Below are 25,548 nucleotides of genomic sequence, written 5' to 3'. Positions count from 1 at the left end.
TAGAATACTAATGATCCTGTAAAATGGGGAAAATATTAACTATTTTCACGCTTTTGATTTATTGCATTAAACTCTAATGGGCTTGCTACTTTATATTTTATATTTTTGTACTTGCACAATCATTTACAAATACATACATATGGGTGGCAAATTAAAGTAAAAAATAATATAAGGTGCATTGTTGTCCTAATAATTAAGTAGAAAGAAGTAGTTTTAAAAATGGGTTGCATGCAAGAATTATTTTTTCTAACATGAAACACATTGTTAAAGTTTATTAGTTTATTCTATGCGATTTGTGTTCATGTGTGCACATTTGTGTAGTTTGTATGTATAAGTTGGTATTTGTATTTGATGTGGACTAACCTGTAGATATGAGTGTTTACTAAAATGAGAAAATATGTGGATATATTTATGGATGATCATTTTATAACCGTCACATCGCCCTACTCGCTGCTCCTTCTAATCACCACTAGAGGTCCTCGTCTTTCTTCCCACGGTAGCGGAGATGGTTGTCGACGGTCACTGTATAATACTCTTGTTGGCGGGGAGCGTTCGTGAATCTGGGCTGGCACTGCACTGGTGAGAGCGCTGTAGTTTAGAATAAAAAAAATAAATAAAATAATAATAATAATAATAATAATAATAATAATAATAATCACAATAATAATAATAATAATAATAATAATAATCACCATAATAATAATAATAATAATAATAATAATAATAATAATAATAATGATAATATTAATCACCATAATAATAATAATCACCACAATAATAATAATAATAATAATAATAATAATAATCGGTCACCCTTCTGTTTAAATAAACGGAAAACGTTCCTGTATTTAATTTGAAATCGTCCGCTATTCAAGAGCTCGTCCACGCTTATATGATCATTTGGTCTAGATGATTAATTTTCTATATTAAATGAGGCTGTGAAATTTGGTAACACAGTGTAACGTTTATTGTAACGTAGTATTATAGTGTTTATTTTCTTTTTACTGTACCGCTAAAAGCCTCCTAGAAAAAACCTTTTCGCCTCCAGCTAGGCTTGCCCTCCTTATTCTAGCCGAATAAGGGAGAAGAGTAGCCTAACATTAGTTAGTGACACACTAACCATAGTTCATGTGAACGCTGCAGACAGCAGTAGGCAACAATGTAGTCAACACCTTGATGCCTATAAACAACAGTTATTCTCCTAATAATAGAAAGTAGTTATAAAATAATTTGAGTTATATTAATTATTTTTCTCTAACATTAAACACATTGCTAAGAGTTTAATAGATTATTGTATGCAATTTGTATTTATGTGTGTGCATATGTGTGTACTTTATATGTGTCAGTATTTGTATCAAATGTGAACTAACCCATAAATATTTGAGTGTTTACTAAAATTAGGAGATTGGTTAACAGTCTTAGATAGTGATGGATAGTTTAAAATAATAAAGATCAATATATTTCAATAAAAAGCTCCCATGAAATATTAAATATTGCCATTTGAGTCATTTCTATAGCAGTGGATCTTTCCAGTGAAATATGCATTAAGAGCATTTTTTCCCCCCAATGCGTAACATTTATGGAGTTCCTGGTCTTGCAGTATATAATGACCTTGGATATAACAAGAGCAGTAAATAAGGGAGTAGTGTAGTGGATGTGGGAGTCCGTAATAGTTTGGTCAAACAGCAAACAAAACAAGGGGCATGGTGGAATGCTGTACCCCAAAGTGAGGGATAATAACGTCAGTACCAAAACTGACAGAATGGACATGTACACAGAGTGTGAAAATGGGTCTCAGGAGTGTCTAAAATGCAATGAGAGCATATGTCTGTGTTCATTTGTCCAATTTAATAAAGTTGTGTGAGTTGACACTTGGGTTTCCTCATTCCCTGCAAGACAAATGTACATGAGTCCATGGCATTTACAGTTTTGAACCTGCAGATTTGAGCACCAGCTGTACTTGAATATGCATGTTTTTTGAATGAAATAATGGAACTTAGTGGAAGCTTGTCGGCAAGTCTATTTATATAGCATCTTTAATACACTGCGGTCACTGAAAATGCTTTACAAATGAGAAAGTACAAAGAAAACAGGTGTAGGAGAATTTAAAAAAATAAAACAAATATGATTAAAACAAATGGAAATAAAAAATGATTTAAACGTAAAGATGAAAAAAAACATAAGCAGTGTTAGTACAGTGTTTAAAATAATTGACTTGTAATTGGAAGATTGCTAGTTCAAGCCTCACTGTTGGACTCCTGAACAAAGGCCCTTAACCTTCAATTGCTCAAGTTGTACTCAGTCATGACTGTCAGTTGCTTTTAATAAAAGCAGCATCTTATTCAGTCCCATCAACAGTCTTTGCTCAATCTGTGATAGGATAACAGTGATCCCACAGTCACAAACAGCTACAAACCACTATAGCAACACGATCTTCTCTCAGCTCCTGAGAGCGTATCAGTCATCTCTCAGCTCCTGAGAGCGTATCAGTCTTCTCTCAGCTCCTGAGAGCGTATCTTTGCATAAGAGTACAAGAGTATAATTGAAAGAAAGTATAAAAATCTAACAGAATTAAGGCAAAAACATAAAGTTATACAACATAAAAGAGAAAACTTTTTAAGATGGATTTAAAAATGTTTACACTTGGGGCACATCTAAAATCTTCTGGCAGTTTGTTCCAGTTATATGCAGCAAAAGAGTTTATTGCTGCTTCACCATATTTAGTTTGGACTCTGGGCTCGACTAACTGACCTGAGTCCATGGAGAGAGAGAGATCTACTTGGTTTATATTCTTTAAACATATCCAAAGATGTATTCTGGGCTGAAACCATTCAGTGATTTACAAAGTAGTAGCAGCACTTTAAACTCTATTCTGTAACTAACTGCAAGCCAGTGTAAAGATTTTAGGATTCGGGTGATATGATCTGTTCTTTTAGGGAGATATCTATCTGTTACAGTACCTAGATTTTGGTTTTTGTTTTTTAGATCCAGAGAATTTAAGTGTTTTCTAATGCAAATTCTCTTTTTCTTGTTGAGAAGAGGACTGAGAAACACCAGTACAGAAAACAAACAGGATAATGCATTCCGTGAATTCCTGTCTGTATAGCAAGTGTTCCATTCTGCTTTGGAATTTCATCAGTTCTTGCCTCTGATGGCTATTGTCTGTTTTCAGGTCTGGACGTCATGCTCCAGCTCATATCTGACATCATGTTCCTTGCAATGCCTCCTCAACTGCACATGTGCTGTGTTTATGAACTCCTCAGCTGCACTTGTGCTGTGTTTATCAACTCCTCAGCTGCACCTGTGTTGTGTTTATGTGTGTAGTCATCGATAATAACAATGTTGAATTTTGCACCATCATGGTTAATGCAACACTTCTAGTGAACATTTCTGCTAGTTCCACATAATGCAAGACAGTTAAATTGATTGAATAAACCATGTTAAATCCATTACTCCATTGGAAATAAGTGTTCTTGTGTTTCATTTGTTCCTTTAGGAAGTGGGAGGAGCCAGGCCAGGCTCCAGTGCACCTGCCTGAAACAGAGAGACTAATGATCATCTCAGACTTCAACAGTATGCTCCAAAACTACACGACATAAACATTTAATATTAAATGTTCTTGTCTCATTAATATATACCTTTTGGGAAGGCTTTAGGGCTGTTTTAGCAGGTCTTTAATGAACTTTATAAGATGACATTATGCTCAACTGGTATTTGCGCTGCAAATAATAATAGAATGAATTTTAAAAGTTGTCCTCAGACCCAATTAATTAATTAATTAATTAATTAATTAATTAATTAATTAATTGAGCTCTGTGGCTGTCTGTCCTTCTCCACCTGTATGCCATGCGGCGCAGTGTACTCCTCTGTCACAGGACACCTCCACGGGATAGAATCTCATGCTGGCCAGGGTGTGTGGGTGTGCACACTTCTCATCCCATACATGAATCGTAATTTTTGCATGTTAGCTTTTTTCATGGGGGACATATTAGTCCAAGCTATGTTGACCCAAAATATAAGCTGTTCACTATCTGCTGTTTTGTCTATGGCTGAAAAACAGGAATGTGGATTTGGCATAAATGAAAGGACCTTCTTAATTTCATACATTAATATATTTTCCCCATGTGCATGTGTCTCACACTCCTGCCTCTTGTGTACAGGCTGTCCTTCTGCTGTGCTTGTATAGGTTTAGTGCAGATAGAAGCTGAAGTAACAGTGTACTGTTATTATAAGTTTTCTATTCAAACTATAGCTTAGTTTGAAAATATGCACATGTATGCAGATGGCAGCCAAGTTTTGTTATGTGTGGGTAAATGAGCTTGTCTCTGTGAGTGCTGTTATCTGGTTGAAATGTATGTAAAATATGTATTTTATGCAAATCGTGAAATATACCTTTGATAAATCAAAATGAATGAAAATGATTTTCGATGTGTCTGACGGTTCATTACATAAAGGTCTCATAAGATGATTTTGCCATATAAAAAACCCCCACAAAAAAACAAAACAACAAAACAACAACAACAACAACAACACCTGGGTGTGATTCAGAAGAGGACACAGGTTTAGAGTGTGGAGATTAAATCCGATATTTATTAATAGTTGTAATCACTGATAGTTCACTGAACATTGAATGTATCTTAACTGTTCAGCCATCACACTTTGTCATCATACCTGAAGCCCTGGGAAAAAGATGAAACCTCTGTAGTGTACTAGTGTACATAGTACTTTGTAAAAGGTTGGGTAATTACTCAAATGCCATGTTTTTGGCTGACCAAAATGTATATTAAAGTTTTGCTTTATTTTACATTTTTTTTACAATGTTATAAATCTTGTTTTTTGTTTTGTGACAGCTCATATAACGTTAAAATAACTTTCTTTTTAGATGAATATCTCCCTTAAAATAGAGTTTAAGTTTTTTTAAAAAAAGATCAATTTCTCTGTGTTAGTAAGAGTTTGATTCTTATTTTAAAACATTGCCAATCAAATTTTAAAAAATCAAATCAAAATTTATTTATATAGCGCTTTTTACAGCAAATGTCACAAAACAGCTTTACAAATGTCCAAGTGCAAGCCCTCAGTGAGCAAAGGCCAAGGGTGAAAGTGGCAAGGAAAAACACCCTAGAGCACGAGGAAGAAACCTTAAGATAAACCCAAACGCACTATTATTCTTGTACAGTGTATAAGGATCTGTTCTTCATTTTTAATCAAATGCATGAGGTAAGATCTTTTTGCTGTCTGGCTCCCTCTGGTGGAGCTTTTTCTTAAAAAAAGGGGGGAAAAGACATTGCTACTGCATGTCAGCGGTGAGAGTGGATGTATATTTTTTCAATTCCAAAATTACACTTCTCTCGCGTGTTCCTTCTTTCTCTCAGGATCTCCGAAGTATAAACACTGGTTCATAGCATTTCATGTCAGTTAACTGGCTGTAAGACAGTTACAGAGAACATGCAAATTATACGATAAATACTTTTCTGTGTTTGAGCACCAAAGCTGAGGAGATGAGGCAGATTGAGATCAGGTCGAATCGCTTGTCAGGATTTGTGTGTGGCCTACGTGACTTTAATAGCATAGACTATAATAGAATATACTTTAATAGAAACACACATGTAGACAATTTAAATAATATAAGATACAGTAAAGAAAAGAACACCCAGCTTCTGTAGATGCTCAAATCATGCCAAATGTAAAATTCTTTAAATCTTAGTTTATCTGTCAGAGAAGCATCGAATTTAGTAGGCTACGAAATGTAAAACGGAAGATGGCTGTTTTTAAAATTACATTATTACATTAAAGTATTCCTCACTAACGTATCCAGTCAACATTTGACGGAGCAGTGTCTATGTGTAAAACATTTTACACAAATTGACACGGCGATAATATTTTAGTGATTGTGTGAATCAGGTACTAAAATGCATGTATTCCCTTTACTTGTCGGATGGAAGTGAGGTCCTAACGCTAGTCATTGCACGCGCGCTCACACGCGCGCTCAGCGTTAGGTTCCGCGCACCCGCGCGCTCTTCCCAGGTCTTTTTGCGCTGCGCAGTCGCGTAAATACGGGCTCGAGCGAGGCGCTTGTGCTCCGCGGGTGACGCATGCACTAACGATGTCCCTGGCGGAGCAGACTGGACTGGCCCAGTCGCATTTTGTTTGCTGGAATCCTGTTGATCCAGTCCAGTGTCCCAAGGCATTCTCGCTGACCTTACACGTCTCCTTTTTGCTATGGCCCATTTGTGCGGAAGGGTGACGGATTATCTCGATTGTTAAAGAGCATGGCAGCTATTCCAACAGCTGACGCCAAATACCAACCCTTTTCATGTATGCGTTCTTCTAGTGTTTACACCACAATAAAATTGTGTCACCACCAAAACTAGAGCAGCTCAATCTTTGCAAAGAATGCCTAGCCGCCAGATTCTCTGAAGTATGTAAATTCAGCATCACCTGGTTCCATTCTTTTCAGTGGCGCAAGTCACGCTCCCTCATAAATGGGTTTGGTCCAGTAATTCACCTGTTGCCAGGTGTAGATACATCACAGAAACTGCAGCACATGTCTTACGTGAGGATTGGTCTTAAAGACTAGAAAAGTTGCATTTTAAAAGCCCATATTGCATGACTGACTCGTTTCCACCTGTGTGCGAATTAGTCTATATGTGACTTGGAATCCCTTACACTTGGGCACAACGTTTACAGGTAGGACCTTATTCCCTTGACGTTTAACGTATAACCGTTTGGTCTGTTTCGTGAGATGGACAACACTACTCCCACTGTGCACATAATTAGAAAAGGTACGATTATCTACTGAACATTCAGACAACTGTTTGCGTTTCATGTGCGATAACCTCAGATTTTCGTCCACAAATGGGTGAAGCTTGGTCCTGTTGACTTTCCCACGGTTTTTTCGATCGCGCAGTTTTGGTTTTGTAGGCAGGTCACCGGGCAATACGAGATAGTTATCGGGTGTTCCCTGTGTTAATATCTTATCTTAATTAGATTGGAACAATCCTGATTTGCATAGTTCAAGGAAGTGTCACGTTGAATTTGAAAGTGAGCGAAGACCGGTTGTTAGAGTGTTGCTGATGGTTACTGATACCGGTATTGTTTTGGTTCTGGTTTACCTAGGCGGGAGAAAGATGACCCACAGAGCAAAACCAGTGATGGGTGGTGATGCACCGTTTTCCACCGTGACAACTGAGGGAAGACTGAATTCGGAGGAGCACGAGGTGAATAACATAAAGCACGAGATGAATGACACAAAGCAAGAAGTGAATAACACAAGGCAAGAAGTGAATAACACAAGGCAAGAAGTGAATAACACAAGGCAAGAGGTGAGTAACATCCACGTTGTCAATGGCGTTCGCTTTTATTTGTGCAAGTAATAAATAAGCATACATTAAACCCAATTTTTGCTATGTAGTGTCTGAAATGGAAAAATAAGCGTTTACTGCCCTCTTGTGGAAGTTAACCAAAAAACAAAAAAAACCTATGCTTCGCCATGACCATATCAAAACTAATAGAATATAGATTCCTGAATGGAGTCTATTGCCCAGCGTTTAGTAACCCTTTTAACATTAGAGCGATCCCGCAAATATCTTAAATTATAACCTGTTAGTCAAGGGAAAATGTATTTCCAGTAAAAGATATGAAATAATATTTACACTTCTGGTTTCTCAGGTAACGTTAAAACTGTGAATGCTTTATATAAATTTTCCCTTCTGTCATTTCTTGTATCTTTTATCATTATTTACCATAACAGGGAGACATTACTGGACAATATATAGGACCACTTCAAGCACCCCCAACCAGCTACAAACAGCGGCGTGAGGAGTTTAGAAAGACATTCAAAGAACTGGTTGAGTCAGAAAGACTGATAGTGGGTAAGAGAGAGAGAGAGAGAGAGAGAGTGAGAGTGTGAGTGAGCGAGAGAGAGAGCGAGAGAGAGAGAGAGAGAGAGAGAGAGAGAGAGAGAGAGAGAGAGAGAGAGAGAGAGAGAGAGAGAGTGAGTGAGCGAGAGAGAGAGAGAGAGAGAGAGAGAGAGAGTGTGAGTGAGCGAGAGAGAGAGCGAGAGAGAGAGAGAGAGAGAGAGAGAGAGAGAGAGAGTGTGAGTGAGCGAGAGAGAGAGCGAGAGAGAGAGAGAGAGAGAGAGAGAGAATGAATTAATTTGACACCTGCTTCTCCAAATAACTAGTTGTTGACCAGGGCTGGGAATTGTATGGGGGCTGTATGTGATCTATCAGTATTCTCTGAATGCTCTGCTGTCCCACAGATTACGCATGTGCGCTACAGAAGGACATTCTTTTGCACGGACGTCTCTACCTCACAGAGAGCTATCTCTGTTTCTACAGTAATATTTTTTGGGTAACAAAGGTGAGTGCTGATGATTGTTTGTGCATGCACACATATGTGTTCTGTGAAGTAGAATACAACACTCAGACTCAAACAAGCTACATAAATACGGATATATGTGATAAATTACACCGACTGAAGGATTTTTGACATTTTAGATTATGGTGAAGCTGAGAGATATTGCATCCATGTCAAGAGAGAAAACAGCACGATGGATACCAAATGCCATTCAGATCTACACAAACACAGAGAAGGTACCTGTTGCAAATATTGTGTGTCCGATGTACTCAGAGATTATTAAGACAAAAGATGATAAAGATGATAAAATGCAAAAGCTAATGTCCCATGAAGTGTGTTATAGCTTCTGCTGCACCCACTGAAATGCGGAGCGTATTTTGTGATTGTGGATTAATCCAGTCACCCACTGCTCTAGATGTTCTTCACATCATTTTCTGCAAGAGAGAGAAGTTTCCAGAGCATCTTTCGCTTATGGCAGAACTTACTGATGGAGAAGGTAGGAATGAAAAATTTACCACTATTCTGTTACTCCTTCCACTATATACAATGTGCCAACAGATCACCACACAGCGTCACCACACCAACAGATCACCAGTGTAACCACACAGGGTCACCACACCAACAGATCCCCAGAGTGTCACCACACCAACAGAGCTCCACACCAACAGATCACCAGTGTAACCACACAGGGTCACCACACCAACAGATCCCCAGAGTGTCACCACACCAACAGATCTCCACACCAACAGATCACCAGTGTCACCACACAGATTCACCACACCAACAGATCCCCACAGTGTCACCACACTAACAGATCTCCACACCAACAGATCACCAGTGTAACCACACAGAGTCACCACACCAACAGATCCCCACAGTGTCACCACACCAACAGATCTCCACACCAACAGATCCCCACAGTGTCACCACACCAACAGATCTCCACACCAACAGATCACCAGTGTAACCACACAGGGTCACCACACCAACAGATCCCCACAGTGTACCACACCAACAGATCTCCACACCAACAGATCACCAGTGTAACCACACAGGGTCACCACACCAACAGATCAACACACAGTGTCACCACACCAAAGGGATCACCACAAAGAGTCTACCTACATATGACTTATTTATTTAGTTTCACCTAACCTATGCAGTTAATACTTCTACCAACGCTTTTAAAAGCAAAACAGAATGCAATCCAGGCTGCAAAAAAATCTACACTAGAAACTATTTTTACATAATATACAAATAACGCCGAATTTGCATAAATGAACAACCTTGTCGAGCACAGTAACTGAGAGTGAGAGAGCAGCGCAATGCCCAACAGGCCTCAGGGCATGGCAATACTGCAGTGAAAACAACTTATGTCGCGTCAGCCGGGAGTGTGACGGCAAATAAAAATAAAGTTCAGTGACCTCTCTAGGTGTGGCTTTGCAGTGTGCATGAAAAAAGAGCAGCCCCTAAGAAAACACCACTGCCATCTCGCGTTGGCCGAACCAGAGGAAAGTAAACCTCGCCGGCGTTGACATGGAAATGAGGGCGCGATGTTGTCCGTAGGATCCAAGTGAAAGGGCGGAGCCGTTTCTCCTCCGTGCGCTGGGCTCTGAGCGCAACTTCCTGCACTGCGCCAGTACGGGCGCCTACCGCTGTAGTGACAGCTCAGGGGTTACTCTCGTTCACTGAGGCCCTTCGGCAATTTGCGAAAGATTTTTTTTTCAAAGTAGCGGCTCTCTTTGTAAGTATGCCGAATCATTCGCTGTTATTTTATGTAAATAAAACGGCAGTTGGCGAGGGGTTTTGGTCGTCTTCAACGGTCACACATGTTTTGCTCTTTGATTGTCGGGCTTTGCTGTTCAATCTGTTTGCCATATGCTCTGTTCATTCGTGTTTGGATGATCCGCCAGTACCTATCGCTAGGTAGTTAACCGTTCATTTTTAGATTTTCGACAGAAGTTTGTCTCCATTAATTCCGGATATCTTCGTTCATCAGACGCTTTAAATCTAATTCTGGTAACCAAACTATGCAGTCGATGCCACTTGATTTCGCACTCTTACAAAGTTTTTCTCTTTTTAAAACTTGCGACTCGGGTCGTTCTTTTAGTGTATTGCACAAGCACACGTAGCAGTGTTTCGGAGACGGACGCGCACACACACCGACGTTTGCTTTCGGGCTGGGGAGTTCATGGTCCATAAGTCTACAGCATGTTCGTCTCAGAATACCGATTAAGGGCCATGTCCACCTGTTCATGTAACTCCCTTCTTCCCGGTGTCAAAACAAAAGATCATAGATTAGGATTTTTACTCTAAAGCTTTTATCTGATTGCTTTTCTAGGAATAATCGCAAAGCAGGTTTGGGCTGCTTTCCATGTATGTGGGAAACGATTTGTCCTAGAAGGTCGTCAGCGTTAAAAATTAAGAATGAACCGTGCCTGTGTTGGGCCAGACAGACGCGTTCTTCTTTCAAGTAACAAGGAGGTGTGTAGTGTTACATAGTTCATTCAGTGTGTTTGTTATACTTTTATTTTCTCTAATAGCAACTGACCAGACACGAGTTGTTGCAGATGGTCAAACAGCATTATGGCAATGACTTAGGTCTAAGCCATGAGGAGATGGAGAGTTTACAGGGTTCGGCAGATACAGTTGTACATTCCCAGCCCAGGTAAGACAACTGCACCACACACACACACACACACACACACACACCCAAAAACAACACAACACACACCCAACCAGAGTCACATGCCACTCACCAACAAAAACACACCGCACACACAACCATAGACACACATAGCATCCACACACAGCCATACACACCATACATGCAACATAAACACCCACAACCATGCACCGCGCACACACACCACGCATTCACACCACACATGCACCAGAAGCGCACAACCACCGTACTCACACAACCATACACCACATACACACAACCATCTACACCACACACATATTGAAATGTGCTACATGAGAGCAGAGACCCCATGCTTGGATTGGCTCTGTCTGTTTCAGTTTAAATATGAAGGGAGAGGATCACAGCAGACGACTGGAGAGGCCTTCCTCTCTGCGTCTTCCTCACACTGAACAGGCTTCGCAGGAGATGTCTACGCCACAAGGGGATGACACCCAGTCGTCCATTGTTCAGCAGAGCACTCCCTCTGCAAATGGGGTACAGTACTTTTATGGATTTGTGAAAAGTCTCATATGTCTTACAGTCATCTTACATGTAAATAAGCTAACAGGGAAAACCTCACAACGTGTTTGCTTTTTTGGTTATCAAGTTTCTGAAATGTTTCAACTTTCTCAAGGGTGTCTGTTTGCTTTGGTGTTTTTTTTGTTTTTTTTTAAAGGAGTTTGTGTGTAATTACCCTTATGTAAAGTTATTGTATTAATTGTGCATGGGAGTTTTAACCAAATTGGATCTCTGTGCCAAGGACTGTTTGGGTCAGTCTATCAAGCGTAGTAACCTGTGTTCATACAAGAGTGTATTTAAATGGATTTTGATGCAATTGCAGAGACGTTGCAGAGGTATATAAGTGCATGTTTCACTGCATGTCCCACAGGAAGATTCTCGGAGCACGCCGTCATGCCATCGCAGTCCTGCCCTGCCTCTGCACCGCTTTGCCCCTGAGCGAACGTCCAAGTGCTCGTCTCTGTCCTTAGATCTCAATGCCAACGAAAGCCGCCTCTCAGACAGTAGCCTCTCTGGTAGCATGGAGGAGGGTGAGGGGTGTGCGTGCGTGCCTGCGTGTGTGTGCGTGCACGCGCACATACTCGCACGTGAATGTTTATGGGTTTGGATGCGTGGGTGCTAATGAGGGGCCCACTGTTGCTGTGCATCCATGCAAATATGTGTTATTTGTTTTCCTCTGAATCAGTGGAACGGGAATGTGCATCCCGGGGGTCCCAGGGAAGGCTCTATGTAAACAGAGTCTTCCGTATCAGGGCTGAGAAAATGTTCGAGCTGCTGTTCACCGACTCTTATTTTTTCCGGCGGTTTATGGATGTCAGGAAGATCACAGGTAAATGTTACCTTTTATCTCCATTCCAGTTGCTAACATTTCAATAGGAACTTTGTCTTGCGGTTGCTTATGAACATGGATCATATTCCATCTCATGGTTACACTAACAAGAAATACAGCTGATTTCTCAACACTCAAATGTGAATTTGTGTATTTTTATTTATGTGGTTTTATGGTTTTATATGTAACTACATTCATATTCCTCATGGTTTTTAACCATGGCATACACTCATTCTGCAGGATGCACCTCTACTTCTTGGCAGAGAGAGACCTCTGGCTCTATGAAAAGGAGTCGAAATTATACCATCACTATCAATAACCCACTAGTGGGCAAATTTTCCACCGCTACAGAAAATCAGGTCAGCCTGCTGGCTATTTCTTTCTCTCTCTCTGTGTGTGTGTGTGTGTGTGTGTGTGTGTGTGTGTGTGTGTGTGTAATAAATACTATTTTAACTGATGGCACACACCACATTATTTTATTCAGACCCTGTATAAGGAGTCGAGGGAGGGTCACTACTACATAGTGGATGCTGAGGTGTACACACATGACGTGCCGTACCACGACTACTTCTACACTGTGAACCGCTACTGCATCATCCGCACATCCAAGCACAAGTGTAGGCTTCGGTGAGCAGTGTGCCTCTCACTAATCCTTGTATTCCTCACCCTTGGTGTCACTGCAAACAAATTGTTCTTGAACAATTAAGAAAACTAATTTCTGTACAGGATTTACACTGATGTGAAGTACAATAAGCAGCCATGGGGCTTTGTGAAGTCTTTTATCACCAAGAACTCCTGGAGTGGCCTAGAGGACTACTTCAGACATCTTGGTTAGTACCAGACCTTAATATTAGATATTTATCTGCTTGGGTGTATTGCTTGTAGTTCTTTCCCTCCCCCAGTGTGATGTGTCCCAGAGCTCCGGTGTTTCCTGCGTGGCCTGTAGACCACACGCCTGCTCCAGGGCTGTGGGCAGGAGCGACGGCACCGAGCTCTAGTGTAGACAGCTTTGTGTGCTTTAAGGAACTAGATTACAAGTTCAATGTAGATGACTGAGACACACAGAGCGATGTCTGTGGGAGTGGATACGGAGTGAGTGTATAAGAGGGTGGAAACACGGAGTGAGTGTGTGAGTGAAGAGTTTAATGTCTTCCTGACTGGCCAGTGCAGGTTTTCTGCTGCAGATGAGGTTGGGGGGGTGGGGTAGAGGGTAATTAACAGAAATGATCAGATCAGAGTGCTGTTTAAGGGCTGGGAGTGGAACATGTCTGCTCCATTTCAGTGGTATATCGATTTGACTCATATATCCATTTCCAAATGAAGCTATTGCTCATCCTTTTTTAACAAACTACCACTAACATTCAGACCCCTGACCTTCAAATGGTCCATATGATTTGTTTGGTTAAGCTAAGAGCCAGATCCACACAGTCTCTCTCTCTCTCTCTTTCTATCTATCTATCTATCTATCTATCTATCTATCTATCTATCTATCTATCTATCTATCTATCTATCTATCTATCTATCTAGAGGCGGAGCTTCTTGAAGAGGAGGTGGAGCTGACTCAGGGTTCTGGAGATGGCGGTAAGGGGGGTTTACGCAGACGACGACGGACCTTCAGTCGCACACTGCAAGACCATGCAAGACCCAGTAGGCAGTACAGTGCAGATCTGGAGCAGCGCAGGGACAGCACCATGGGTAATGACCTGTGGCCTATTCGCGTTAAAATACTCGCACTTCGTTCACTTCTGTCCAGGTGCTTGTATTCGAGTCCTGGTGTTCATGGCAAGGGTGTCCAGTCTTATTCAGAAAGGCCTGGTCTGGTTTGATATGTCCTGTATGCAGGTTTTCATTCTAACCAAGCAGAAGTCCCATAATCTGTTTAATCAGTTGGTCTCCACCTTCAAACAGATGAATAAATAGACTCCTGTTTAGTTGGAATCAAAACGTGCCTCTACACATTGGACACTTTTCTTTCAATATGGGCTCCTCTAACCCTAACCCTCGTTCAGTATGGGCCCCTCTAGCCCCAGCCTTGGTTCAGTATGGACTTTTCTAACCTTAACCCTGATTCAGTATGGGCATCTTTAACAATAACCCTGGTTCCGTATGGCTCCCTATCCATAACCCTGGTCCAGTATGTTTACTAACTGGGTCTTGGGGACCACACAATGCCCATTTTTCTGCCCTGTCCTGCTCCCATGCACCTGCACCAGGTATCGAGTGTCCTTGACTGCTTGGTTCAGTGTTTATAGCGGCAGCTCCCAGTACTGCACTGGAAAACACTAGTGTGTGCCAGATTCATTCACTTTGGTGTATTATTCACTAAGCGCACACACATTCTCATCACATGCGTCCTGTCTACAGGACTAACTATTAGCTGCCTTCATTTTACTTTTCAGGTGCAGTAAATATAAAGAGTGCACAAAGTTGGAACATCACATCCATTATCGCTGGAATGAGTTTAATGTAAGTCAGTGTATTCAAATGCATATGTGTAGTGGTAGTGATCTTGTTAATAATATTATTATTATTATTATTAAGGGTTTTTGTAGCGAAGTTTAAAAGTTGCATTACGTGATAAAGAGCAAATATAAAATAAAAGACAGAAGAGTAGAACACTATAAATACAGAAATACTAAAAGAGTAAAGCAAAACTGAGGGAGAGTGTGATTTACAGTAAAAAATGAAAAATGTTGGAAAAGCAGTTCTAAATGAGGGAGAGTATAGTCATGTTCTGAGGTTGTAAGCCTTAAATGATTGCCTCACCTCGCATGCTGGCACTGGAGCATGTGTGTGATCAAAGGACACAGGGCGTGGTGACATACAGACAGATGATCACATGGAAACGTCTGTATCTGTGAGAACAGTGAAAGTGGGAAGTTGTTTGCCTGTTGATGGGATACTGAGCTGCTGGTGAAGCTTTAGCTGATAGCAGAGGTGATTAAAGTTCATTTCTGAGTTGCCTGCTCAGAGCCTAACCTCAGTATGAAGTCCTACCAATGGGGTGTGTGTTTTGTTTGTTTTCTTCTTTGTGTATGTGTGTGTGTCTCTGTTGTGTATGTGCTTGTTTGTTTGTTTGTTTGTTTGTTTGTTTGTTTAATAAGAAATGGAACATAACTGAACAACGAAGTGTGTGATATAGAGAGAGCAGACAAGGCACATTAATCCAGTTCTTTTACCTGTGTGTGTATGTACACGTGCGCACGTATGCATGACTGTGTGCTTATGCACAACTTTAATATCCATTCATTTCTGCAACCCATTAGGAGTCTGGACTGTTGTAAATTAGCTATGGAAAACAGCAGCTCTAGAGAATTGGACAGTTCCCATGTCATAATTTAATGTGTGGCTGCTGTTTTTGCTTCAGCCTTCTGATTCTGACTGTACTGAACCTGGGGCTGTTCTTTAAGCTCTGGGCCATGGAAGACGTGGCCCACCGCATGTACCTCAGCACCAAGCAGCGCATGCGGGAGAGAGCTGAGGCCAGGTAAAGGCGTGAAGACCTGCCGTCTGCTTTAACTTCTGTTGAATGTGTGTAGCTCACAGAGTATTAAGTTTTGGATTTCTACATAAAATATTTTAAGGACAGTTAAAACTGTATTGTTTTGAAAAATGGAGAAAATACTGCTTTTGAAATGCTTTCAGTTGGGTACTGCAGTCCAGAGTGTAGAGGTGTCAGAGTTGCACATTTGGTTTCTTTATGGTACCAGGATTTTGGAAGAGGCTGTTTGGAGTGTAGATGGAATATAAAGCAACAGAAACTTGGCTTATTCTATTAATGCAACCCTTTTTTAAATGTGTGAAATCCTTTAATTAGATCTTAAATGGTAACGGAGGTGATCTTTTGTTCTTCCAGTTTGGCACCTGACCTGGGCCCCAGACAGTCTGTGCTCCACCAGAGTCATGACGAAGCACGCTTATTGAGGGCAGTGCTGCAAGACTCCATCAACCTGCTAGAACAGGTGTGTGTGTGTGTGTGTGTGTGTGTGTGTGTGTGTGTGTGTGTGTGTGTGTGTGTGTGGGGTTGGGGGCTGGCTGGCTGGCTGTAACACCTCTCTAGTAGTAAGGGAATGCCTAGCTCCAAAGTAGATTCAAGCTTCAAACACAGTACAGTTACTATTTTTGTTGTAGCAGCTGTCTCCATAAAAGGGGATGATTCCATTTCCTCCAGACAGTAATGAGAGGCACGTTGTAGGGCAGCCTCACTCCCTGAAGGCTCTGTGGTGCATGCTGCTTTTGTCTGTACTGATGGCTCCTCCCCTCCCCCACGCAGCTTCGCAGCTCTCTGCTGGAACTACAACGCAGCTTCCTGGGACGGAACAAGACCTCCAGCCACCTGTGAGTGCCATGCTGCCGGGCGACAAGAGGATGGGGAGGCTGCTCCACAGGGCCTGCCCACGTCAAAGAGCGTTGCCATAGCCATGGTTGCTCCAGTAACACCCGTTTGCCATTGGCTGTTGCCTCTTCAGGCTTGTTGTGGTGTCAGGTGGCTGAATGTTTTGAACCTTTGTGCTGGGATGTCTGGTGCAGGGTATTACGCAGACCCTAAGAGTCCTCAGCTCAGGGTACACTTACACGGGTTGCCTTTTTTCCACTTTTGATTATGGTGTGAATTATTTTTACAGTTGCCTGCCTTAATTATACAGCATCCCGTTTCAGCCTGTTGGTGTGCATAGTTGTTGAGTGATTTTTGTTCAACACTACAGACTCTCCCTGCCACCTTGCGTAAGGTACGAGTGTGCGCAAGAAACAGTAATTAATGTTGGAATATCCCGTTATAGCACTGCTAACCAGTGCATGACGAAGAACTTGAAAGGCCTTTTTTTTTACCATGTTGGTAAATTTGTCACTCGCTAAAAATTCACTTAGTTTCCAAATGTTTTGTTAATCATTGCACCATTGAATACTTGTCTGGGAAATTATTGCTACTGAGAGAATATGTATTTTGGATGGTTGTGAATTATTCTTCGGATATATGCATTTTAGTTTCTGCACCCTTCTGTGGTATTTTTTAAATAAAGGTTTTAATGTTATTTTATGTTCACCTGATGGGCTTTTTGAGGTATGGTGAATATCGTGGAGGGTGGGCATTTTTAAAATCTGTAGAACGTTTACACTGGCATAATGTGTGGTTGTTGGCGAGACAATTGTGATGAGGTCCTTGTAATTTGGAGCACATTTAAAAGGGTGATTGCCATTTTAACCCTTCTGAGGAACTGATGTCCATTCTTTGTCGTAATTTCCTTTACCACTTATTCCATACGGATGTTTTCACTGACATTTTTATTGGCTGTTTATGACTTCAATATAAGCCCTTTTCATGGCCATTCCTCAATTTTGTGAAACTAATCCTTTGCTTGTGCACACAGTAACCTAAATAAACAGGTATCTCTAAAGTAACAGGTAGTTAGCAATGCTGTACAGCTTCTGAATTGCAGTCTTAACCTATGAAATGTCTCCCTTGGTGCGTCCCGCACACCTTCCGTTCCAAGCACACCTGCCTCAGCCCTCATTTTTATGGCCCTAGGTGTGGATGAGAGAGTCGAAGCGCTGGTGGTGCTATATGAAAAGCTTTTAGCAGTTATAAGAAAACTGGTAAGGTCCATTTATGCTTCCTGCAGTAAGTATACAGAGAAAAGTGCTGCGAAGTTGTGTGCCGCTGAAGGCAAGACTCTGGAAACGAAAGCTCTCGTCTGTATTGACGTCAGGAGACTGACGACAGGCAGTTCCGCTATTCGCGTTGCCATATTGGAGGAAACTCCATGTTAGGAGGGCTGGGTTTTACTTTTAAAGGATTAACGGTAAACAGCATGTGACTATGATAAAGAAAACCAAGTTTACCTACCGATAACAGTAATGGCTTTGTTCAGTAACGGGTACTTATGCTATACGTCTGCCTAGATTCATTCATTTACTTGCTTGCTTATGCTACTCACCGACGTCGTAGAAGTTTAGCCGTTTAAAGATCTGCAAGATAATCATATCTTTAATGCGTGATTAAACCTCACTCTGGATGCCAAATAAACTAACGTGTAAAATATGTGAAACAAGTACAGCAAGAGTGCGATTATAATACAATGTGTGCCCCAGGCTACTGGATATAAACTTCTGTAATTTTCTACAATATCCTAGACGTACGTTTGTTTTGGGTTTTTTTTTTTTTGTGACACGAGGTGAAATTTAGGACAAAACCGGTTGGGTTTGTTAAAAGTTGAAGAAGAGGAAACGGAATATTAGGCAACCCCAGTTCCTGCGTTTAGCAGGCGACATAGTGCAAGCAAGAGACCTGGGCGGCTGGTCGTGCGTAAGCTCCGAGGCGATGTTGGAGGAATTTAGTATTTCTGCTCCTTTCTAAGCATGTTTCCTTTTGCTAAAGAAGGACAGGCACGTCGCCTTTTGTAGACCATGTCGGATTGGACGTACGCTGCCATGTCGTGTAGTCTGTCAACTCGGCACACCACAAAGACTCCAGTGTTTCGGGCTGGGAATGTGGAACAGTGTGTGGAAGAGTTTCTGAATGAAACGTCACATCACGCCCATCAGACAGGTAGGTGAAGCTTTAAACACCTGGTCACGTTGTAACGTGCTTGTAAAGAACTCTAACTAGGCCAGATAACCAGCTTCAGGAAACTGCGCAGGAGCCCAGTCTCTCAAATATGGCATTAGTCACCAAGTTCTGAGCTTTACAGGTGAAGGCGTGTGGGATGTAGAGCTAGCTTAGCACACACACTTCTGCCTGCATGATGGACTAGCTTATTAGATTATTCACATGACTGAAAAAACTAGATAACGTAAATGATTTAGCTAGGACATAATTTGCGGAAATAATTTAACCGATCACGCGTAAACTTGAGAATTAATTTTTCACCTGTTCTGAACATATAGTGACACAATCGCACCATATATATGAGGTGGGGTCCGCGGTTTAAGGCGGTGTACTGTGTACACTGCACCAGATGAAAGAAATCATCCTTCTTGTTCGTGCAGTTTACTGCCAAGGTAGGTCATCCTGGTGGTTCATATGAAGTTATTCCTCTTCCCCGGGGTGCTCTCGCTCTTGACTTTTAAGATGGAAGACATACTGTAGGAGATGTTATTAGCCAAAAGGTAATCGCAGTGTTATGCTAATTATCCTACACATGAGCAATTTAACTTTGTCATTTAATGTCAGTTAAGTATGGTTACACCGAGCAGGGTTGTTTTCAACAACACTCCTGCTCAAAGAACACACACTTTATTAAAGTGCGTAGTCTTTAGAAAAGACTACGAACTGACCTAAGGCGGAAAAGGGCGGCGAGTAACCAAGAGACATGCGTTACACGATAAAGTTACATGCACTTCTACACACTAAATAAACTACAAAGTAAGACTACTAGCTTTGGTCTAAATTTTTATAATTCTTAACTAAATAGAGTCTTCTTCGTGCTCCTGTCGGTTCTCCCAACCCTGAGTCCGTGGCGGATCGTACTTATTTAGCTATCGCGTTTTCTTCAAAGGGATGAACACGTGCAATGACGGTTTGTATTTATGCTCAGGTGAGCATGGCTGTAGCTGGACGTTATCATCTGTGATCAAACCATCCAGGCTTATTATTAATTGGTTTGTTTATTTTTATTTTTTTAAAGATGTAAAGCACCTCAAGGGGCTGGCTTGTAACTCACTCACTTTTAGAGTTAAAATCAACGTTCTCCACAAGGGGCACTGATGGTGCTGCAATACCTTTGATGCGCCATCAGTGACACAATAGCCTCTTTTCCACTGAAGGTCCTGAGTATGGGCACTAACTGTTCCATCCCGGTTTCCAGCACAAAACTTGTGGAAAAAGAAACCGTAACCAGGCTCCGTAGTCTGGAATAGCGCAAAACCGCCTGACACGATTTTAATAACTTTTGCCCTACAAATGTAACAGAAGCTAGTGGGTCCCTGTTTATGGAACACGGTCAAGTTCTCTGCTGACTGCTGTCACATGATATTTCAGCTGCATAATTTATCAGTTAATCAAAGTACTCCAGACTGCAACTTGAACTGTTAAATCGATAGTTATAATACAATAAAAGGGTGTATAATTGATCAGGCTGTGGGCAAGCATCCTGCCAACCTCAGTTTATTTTTTCCTTGTTGTACACCTCCAGGTGAAAGTTGTTCTTCTGATCTCATGTTTACTGGATGATCCAACATCCATCATGACTAAGAAGGCCAGCAAGGCTCTGGAGCCCGATGATGCTTTGTGCTGCTGTGAGTATGTGGACCGGCGTGGTGGACGCAGTCATGTGGCAGCGTGTTGCTGTGACTGTGAGGATCTGGACGAGGCTTGCGACAGGTGAGGGAGGATGGATGCTTCGTGGTGGGCCACTTGTGCATTAGAGAAGATTCTGAGGGGTGTGTTTATTGTTGGAATGTTCTGGATTTCCAAGCATTGTGGGGACCAGTACAAGCACGGTTTACATCAGGAAGCGGGATGTGTAACACAGATTTAGTGCAGAGGCAGTTCCCTATAAACATGGCAGCGCTCTGAACGCATATCGATGGTGTATTTGGTGACTAGTCTGGTCATGGATATGGAGCGGAAGAATCACTACTGCCCATCTGGGGTGCCAGTGACCCATTTTAGCACATGCAGACAGTACTGCCTCACCTTGAAGATCGCAAATAATTTATTTTATTCTTTGTTTTGGTTTTCTTTGCAAGTTTCTGTAAGCACAGTGAGAAGTGATTCAGTCCTGTGTTAACAATGTCCTCTTATGTTTCACAGGTGGCTCAAGAGAGAACCCCAGAAGCCGGATACTCTGTCTCGATTGGTGGACACGGTGACTGATCGCCTGCGAGTGCCCTGGATTTCAGGGGCCAAACAAGTTGACCTGTCTTTGGTCCCACCTGTTATCTTACTGCCGGTCCTGTTGCACATAGCTGCTCTGCATTACCTGCTGGGTATTGTAGTTCTAACAGCATTACCTGGCGTGGTGCTTTGGTATTACCATTTCACCCACCGTAAGAAAGGCCGCACTCTGTTCTTCCTCAGTTTAGCACTTTTCTCCCTCTTCTACACCTACTACGTCTTTCTCACTGAGATCGTCTCAAGAGGAGACATTAGTCATTTACAGCTGGGCATTGTGACTATGGGCATGCTCTTTACTGTCATTACCCTGGTGCACACCAAGAGAGGGCCAGGCTATGTCATGCCCCACCCTTCTGATGCTCACAGCACAGTGACTTACTGTAGCCCTCAGCCGGAAATGGATGCCACTTACCAGTATGGGACATGCTACCAGGTGGTGATAGCCAATCGTGCGAGTCCTTCAGAGCAGAGTGGTGAGCCCAGGGGCGTGCCAGACAGTCTGCTGCAGAAGAGCACTAGGAGGGGGAACTGGTGTCCCTACTGCAAGGTGGTCCGTCCCCCAAGAGCAGGACATTGCCGGATCTGCGGGGTCTGTGTCTTGCGACTGGACCACCACTGTGTTTGGTGAGTCAAGTCAAATTTATTTATATACCGCTTTTGACAACGACTGTTGTAACAAAGTAGCTTTACAAATATACAAGTCCAAGTAAACAGTGAGCAAGCCAAGGGCGACAGTGGCAAGGAAAAACTCCACAGAGCACGAGGAAGAAAGCTTGAGAGGAACCAAGACTCAAAGGAGGGGCCCATCCTCCTCTGGCCAACAGACAGCGGACACTACAATAGTAACAATAAACAGTAAGGAACAGAAAGAGTAGTGAATGAAAAAGGGAAAATAAATAAATAAATAGAATTGGGGGGCGGAAGCAATCGATGTCTAGTCTGGTTTTCTAGATGTCCTAGTCTGGTCCCGACAGTGTGCGTGTGTTCAAAACCCATCTTGCACGAGAACATCCATCAAGGGTAACGGAGAAGTAGTTGGCTCGGATGGAGGTGTGGTGAGCATCAGGCGGTGGTGGGAGGAGCTGTGGCAGCTGAGATGTGTTGAGGCTCAGTAACGACCTGGCATCAGGGGCAGGTGTACCTCGGTAGGAAGGGAGAATAGATCATTAAGCATGGGCAGGTGCAGGTATGAGGGTGTGTAAATTGGGGATGTATAAACAGCTGAAAGGACAGAGCCAGAAGGAAACGCGGGCATGAGGGAAGTGAAGTGAAGTGAAGTGACAGCATCATAACATCCCAGTTTACCAGAACTCTCAATGCCCACGGACCCCCAGATCGACACCTTTACCTAAGATGGGAAGTAGTTAATAAAATGCCTGACTGTACAGATAGGATTTCAGCCTAGCTTTAAATATTGAGACTGTGAGTGCTATTCCAGGGCTGTGGTTTTCCTACAGGGTCATTAATTGTGCCATTATGAGGTCAAGTGAGATTAAAAGCCATTTAAAAGCACTTGAGCTCCCAACACATTACATTTTATATGTAATGACATTGAAGGATTTATTTCCTCAGGCTCACTTTTCTTGCAGATGTGAGAAAATTAGCAGTCTGTTCATGAAGAATGCATTGTGTAATGTTCGTCTGAACCATCATCAATAGGGTTAGCGTATGCATGTATGTCCATACTTTTCCTGGTCATTTTGTTTTATATCGTGCAATTGCTTCACAGCATTTTCCTTGGTCGGCTGGGCTATATAATTGGGCTCTGTGAAACTCCTACATGCTGTAAGATTACATGAATGAAATATATATGTGAATTTTTTTAGAGTTCAGAAAAGTCGATTCCATTGTCTCAGCTATGCCCTTCTTTGTTGTTCTAAACTGGGGTATCACTCGCTTTTATTATTGTCTAGCTGAAAATGCAGAGCACAATGTTGCGCATTTTTAAATGCATCTGCTGCTGTTGGGCTTGCAGGCTTTGTGGTAACAATTATCAGTGGCATCTGCACATATCTCTGATTGGACCTTCAGTTTTAGCTGCCTTACAACCCCCGTCACCCAGGAGATGAGCGCCACACCATAGAGAGGGGCTTTCATTGCCAGAACACCTTTTCAGTTTTTCACAATGGGGTTTTGGGAGCAAAAATGTCACCCACAACGTAAGTGGAATTATGAGAGCAGCCGCTAGGATTGGGGAATGGGGTGGAGGAGGACACTGTGATTGGGGCAGGGGCATCAGGGGGTGCTGGGTTTGGGGAATGCGGTGGTGGAGGAAGCTGGGATTGGGCAGTGGCATCGGGGGTGCTGGGATTGGGGCAGGGATGGTGGACATTGTGCTGCTGCTGGGGGAAAATGTCAAAATCTTTCAACATGTTTTTTTTGTACTGAAGTGCTAAATATAAAACTTTGGCAAGAGTTCTGTGTTACGTCCCTGTTTAACAGATTACAAGGTCATGAATTATAAACTGCATTCTTTCATACAATGCCATCAAATCAGTGTTTAATCATGCAGAATATTAGCTAATTGTTGCCTCTTAGTAGCAGTTCAAATATCGGTCAAGGCCCAACACTCAGCAGTTTTTTTTCTCTCCTATTTGTTGGCCTGCTCTGTATGTACCCAGGATTAACAGCTGTGTGGGACAGGCCAATCATCGCAGCTTCCTCCTTATGCTTGTCTTCTTCCTGTTGACGTCGCTGTATGGGATCAGCCTGGTGCTGCATCGCGTGTGTCCTGGACAGGGCCTGTTCAGTGCCCTTCTCTACTGCCCTGATGTCTACAGCCAGTACAGGTCTGCTAAAAACTCTCCAGGTCACACAGCTAAATATTTAATCAGAAGCAAATGTCTTTCCCTGGGGAGCTGATATTAAAAGCATAATCACTACAACATCTTATTACTGCTCTTAAAGATGTAATCGGCGTAATGCGATAGTGGCTCAGTGTACAGGAAAGGAGATGGATGTGCCTCGTAATCCTTAGCAGAAGCCTGTCTCTTTCCTCAGCACGGCCTTGTGTTTCACGTGTGCCTGGTACTGCAGCATTGTCACTGGAGGACTGCTCCACCTGCTGTTCCTCCAGCTGATCAACATTAGCTACAACGTGACGGAGCGCGAGGCCCACGCAGCTCTGAGGGACAGAACCGGCCGCAGTCTTATCTGGGGCCTTGTCATCGACACGGGTGTCTACTCCCGTGGCTTCTGGGCCAACTGGACTGAGTTCCTAACCATGGGCGAGAGTCTGGAGAGGTCTGCCCTCAAACCAGATCTGGTGTAGTGTTGGGTCAGGATTTGTGCCAGTGGAGAGCTTTAAGGGGACATGCTAGAGGGTGGTGAAAAGCCATCACGTGGAAGGATTGCACACTGCTTAATTGCTGTCCCAAGGTCCATTATTCCCAGGTTTTATTTTTGTAATAATTGTGGTCAAGGTCTACTGTGAGGTCAAAGGTATTGTCAATTTATAGTGGAAGAAAGGTGGTAACTATCTTTCTTTATCCACTAGATGGCATTATTTGATATTTCTCACTATTCAAATCACAATGCATTTACAATACAAGTAAATGGTGGGGATGGTGGAATGTTGCCCAGATACATCTAATGTTCCCCTGGCTCGTCCTCTGTGTGAATCATAAGCCATATAATATATGTATAATATATATATAATATATGGGCTCCAAATGCACTGCAACATAACTTCAGAGCTGCTCTATGATGTTGCTGTTTTTTGTTTCTTTGTCTCTTTCCTTGCAGAGTTTCACAGGGTTTTCTCAAGTGTTGCATACACATTGTTTTAAAATCCACCTGGATTTAGTGCCTTGCTGTGACATGAGAATAGGCGCCAGCGCAATGCGCGCGGAGTACCAGAGTCCTCTTCACAACACGGACGGCAGCACCCTGAAAGTGCTGCGGCCGGGCAGCAAGTGCTGGCAGAGAACACTGAATGTGATTTGTGTCTTTGTGTACTGCAAATGGGGATGAGTCTTTGACATTTATCAAACAGCGAGTGAAACTGCAATGGTTAGGAGATCAGGTCATGATGACTAGAGATTTATTCCCCTTTAAAGCCTCCTAAAAAACAGATGCTTAAAAAACGGACTTTATACACGAGCGCAGAATGTGACTGTTGCAACCATGGTGTTTTTTCTTAATTTGAAGGGTTTATTCTTTTCTGTGTGGCAGAATGCACCCGTGACCAAAATCTCAATCTGACTGTAACAATGAAAAATAAGTGTTTAAACAGTACAGCTAAAATGCTCGTCAGTGAATGTTTCACCTAAAGCGTCACACATGAGCAGGACTTTCATACTTTTGCAGTGGTGTCCAGAT

The 25,548-nt window shown here is 42.3% G+C and overlaps 2 protein-coding genes across 2 annotated transcripts; both read left to right on the top strand.

Moving 5' to 3' along the window:
• Positions 1 to 7,127: 7,127 nt before the first annotated feature.
• gramd1c (GRAM domain containing 1c) lies at positions 7,128 to 17,436 on the top strand. The gene is made up of 17 exons (XM_027016239.2): positions 7,128 to 7,322; positions 7,751 to 7,871; positions 8,261 to 8,361; positions 8,499 to 8,594; positions 8,774 to 8,854; positions 10,902 to 11,026; positions 11,383 to 11,539; positions 11,934 to 12,093; positions 12,249 to 12,392; positions 12,633 to 12,751; positions 12,877 to 13,019; positions 13,119 to 13,222; positions 13,920 to 14,087; positions 14,792 to 14,858; positions 15,760 to 15,879; positions 16,249 to 16,354; positions 16,666 to 17,436. The coding sequence occupies exons 1-17, from the start codon at positions 7,128 to 7,130 to the stop codon at positions 16,732 to 16,734; spliced, it is 2,076 nt and encodes a 691-aa protein (XP_026872040.2). The 3' UTR covers positions 16,735 to 17,436.
• Positions 17,437 to 18,158: 722 nt separating this feature from the next.
• zdhhc23b (zinc finger DHHC-type palmitoyltransferase 23b) lies at positions 18,159 to 25,464 on the top strand. Its single transcript, XM_027016180.2, has 5 exons — positions 18,159 to 18,939; positions 20,525 to 20,712; positions 21,145 to 21,852; positions 23,850 to 24,017; positions 24,229 to 25,464. Exons 1-5 carry the CDS (start codon positions 18,910 to 18,912, stop codon positions 24,497 to 24,499), a joined length of 1,365 nt encoding a protein of 454 aa, XP_026871981.2. The 5' UTR covers positions 18,159 to 18,909; the 3' UTR covers positions 24,500 to 25,464.
• Positions 25,465 to 25,548: the final 84 nt, after the last annotated feature.

This window comes from Electrophorus electricus, chromosome 5, assembly GCF_013358815.1.
Source record: "Electrophorus electricus isolate fEleEle1 chromosome 5, fEleEle1.pri, whole genome shotgun sequence".
Lineage (NCBI taxonomy): Eukaryota > Metazoa > Chordata > Actinopteri > Gymnotiformes > Gymnotidae > Electrophorus > Electrophorus electricus.
Note: the sequence above shows the minus strand (reverse complement) of the source record. Positions and strands in the feature narration are given on the sequence as shown.